The sequence below is a fragment of the Hemiscyllium ocellatum genome, chromosome 4, assembly GCF_020745735.1.
Source record: "Hemiscyllium ocellatum isolate sHemOce1 chromosome 4, sHemOce1.pat.X.cur, whole genome shotgun sequence".
NCBI lineage: Eukaryota > Metazoa > Chordata > Chondrichthyes > Orectolobiformes > Hemiscylliidae > Hemiscyllium > Hemiscyllium ocellatum.
This window is the reverse complement of record NC_083404.1, coordinates 101,484,028-101,485,918: the sequence shown is the minus strand read 5'-3', so window position 1 is coordinate 101,485,918 and position 1,891 is coordinate 101,484,028. Positions and strand designations below refer to the sequence as shown.

Below are 1,891 nucleotides of genomic sequence, written 5' to 3'. Positions count from 1 at the left end.
GTGAGATTTTAAACATTTGAATGTGCTATAATTTTCATTTTTCACATCTACACTGTAGACAGAAATACTTTATGAACCAGTCCCAAAACATAACCAAATGTATTAATTATTTAAATGCTGAAAATAATTATAGCATCTCTTATGCACTTTTATTAGCATGTTAAAAGTAAAGTTTTGCCATGGCTTGCAGGAACTTCTTTTTCCTCTTCTGTGCAGCTAGATGTAAAACCTCTTCAGGGTTACTTGAGTTGAGCTCAGATTGGCCAATTGCTTTAATCTGGGGAAGATTTAGGAATGAAAAAATGTGAGCGATATCAAACAAGGTCAGCACAGTGGTTAGCACTACTGCCTCACAGCACCAGGGTCCGAGGTTTGATTCCAGGCTCTGGTGACTGTCTGTTTTTCCTCTGGGTGCTCCGGTTTCCCCTCAGTCCAAAGATGTGCAAATCAGCTGAATTAGCCATGTTAAATTGCCCATAGTGGTGTTTAGGTGTATTAGTCAGAGGGAAATGGGTCTGTGTGGGTTACTCTTCGAAGGGCTGGTGTGGATTGGATGGGGGCGAAGGGCTTGTTTTCACTCTGTAGGGAATCTAAGCTAATCATGCTGAGGTTAACTCAAAGTCTGCATGTTGCATCTTATTTGTTAGGGTGAAAGGAAAGGCTGAATGACTAAAGAAATTGAGGGTTTGGTTAAGAAAAAGAAGGAAGCATATGTCAGGTGGAGACAGGATAGATTGAGTGAATCCTTGGAAGAATATAAAGGCAGTAGGAGTATACACGAGGGCAAAAACAGGACATGAGATAGCTTTGGCAAATAGAATTAAGGAGAATCCAAAGGGTTTTAGAAATACATTTAAGGACAAAAGGGTAACTAGGGAGATCAGGAAGGTGGCCTTTATGTGGAGCCATAGAAAATGGGGGAGATACTAAATGAATATTTTGTATCAGTATTTTCTGTGGAAAAGGACATGAAAGATATATATGGAAGATGGTGACATCTTGCGAAATGTCTATATTACAGACGAGGAAGTGTTGGATGTCTTGAAATGCAAAAAAGTGGATAAATCCCCAGGACCTGATCAGGTGTACCCTAGAAATCTGAAGCTAGGGAAGTGAATGCTGGGCTGCTTACTGAGATATTTGTATCGTTGATGGTCACAGGGGAGGTGCCGGAAGACTGGAGGTTGGCTAACAGGGTGCCACTGTTTTAAGAAAGGTGGTAAGGACAAGCCAGGGGACTGGCAAGCCTGACGTTGGAGGGAATCTTGACAGACGTGTATTTGAAAAGGCAAGGACTAACTAGGGATAGTCAACATGGCTTTGTGTGTTGGAAATCATGTCTCACAAATTTAATTGAGTCCTTTGAAGTAACAAAGGATTAAGGGCAGAGTGGTAGATGTGATCTATAAGGAGTGAAGGTGTTCGACAAGGTTCCCCATGAGAGACTGGTGAGCAAGGTTAGATCTCATGGAACACAGGGAGAACTCTCCATTTGGACACAGAACTAGCTCAAAGGTAGAAGATGGAGGGTTGTTTTTCAGACTGGAGGCCTATGGCCAGTGGAGCATCACAAGGATCGGTGCTGGGTCCTCTACTTTTCTTCATTTATATAAATGATTTGCAAGTGATATAAGAGGTATAGTTAGTTTGCTGATGACACCAAAATTGGAGGTGCGGTAGATAGCAAAGCACGTCACCTCAGATTACAACTGGATCTTGATCAGATGGGCTGAGAAGTGGCAGATGGAGTTTCATTTAGATAAATGCAAAGTGCTGCATTTTGGGAAAGCAAATCTTAGCAGGACTTATACACTTAATGGTAAGGTCCTAGGGAGTGTTGCTGAACAAAGAGACCTTGGAGTGCAAGTTCATAGCTCCTTGAAAGTGGAGT

At 41.8% G+C, this 1,891-nt stretch overlaps 1 protein-coding gene across 2 annotated transcripts in view; it reads right to left on the bottom strand.

Moving 5' to 3' along the window:
* Positions 1–124: 124 nt before the first annotated feature.
* Positions 125–1,891, bottom strand: part of ints8 (integrator complex subunit 8) — a 91,664-nt gene continuing 89,897 nt past the window's right edge. For both annotated transcript variants that reach the window (XM_060823686.1, XM_060823687.1), the window contains one exon: positions 125–277. In XM_060823686.1, coding sequence (XP_060679669.1) covers positions 161–277 — 117 coding nt within the window. In that variant the 3' untranslated portion in view covers positions 125–160. The remainder of the gene's footprint in view (positions 278–1,891) is intronic.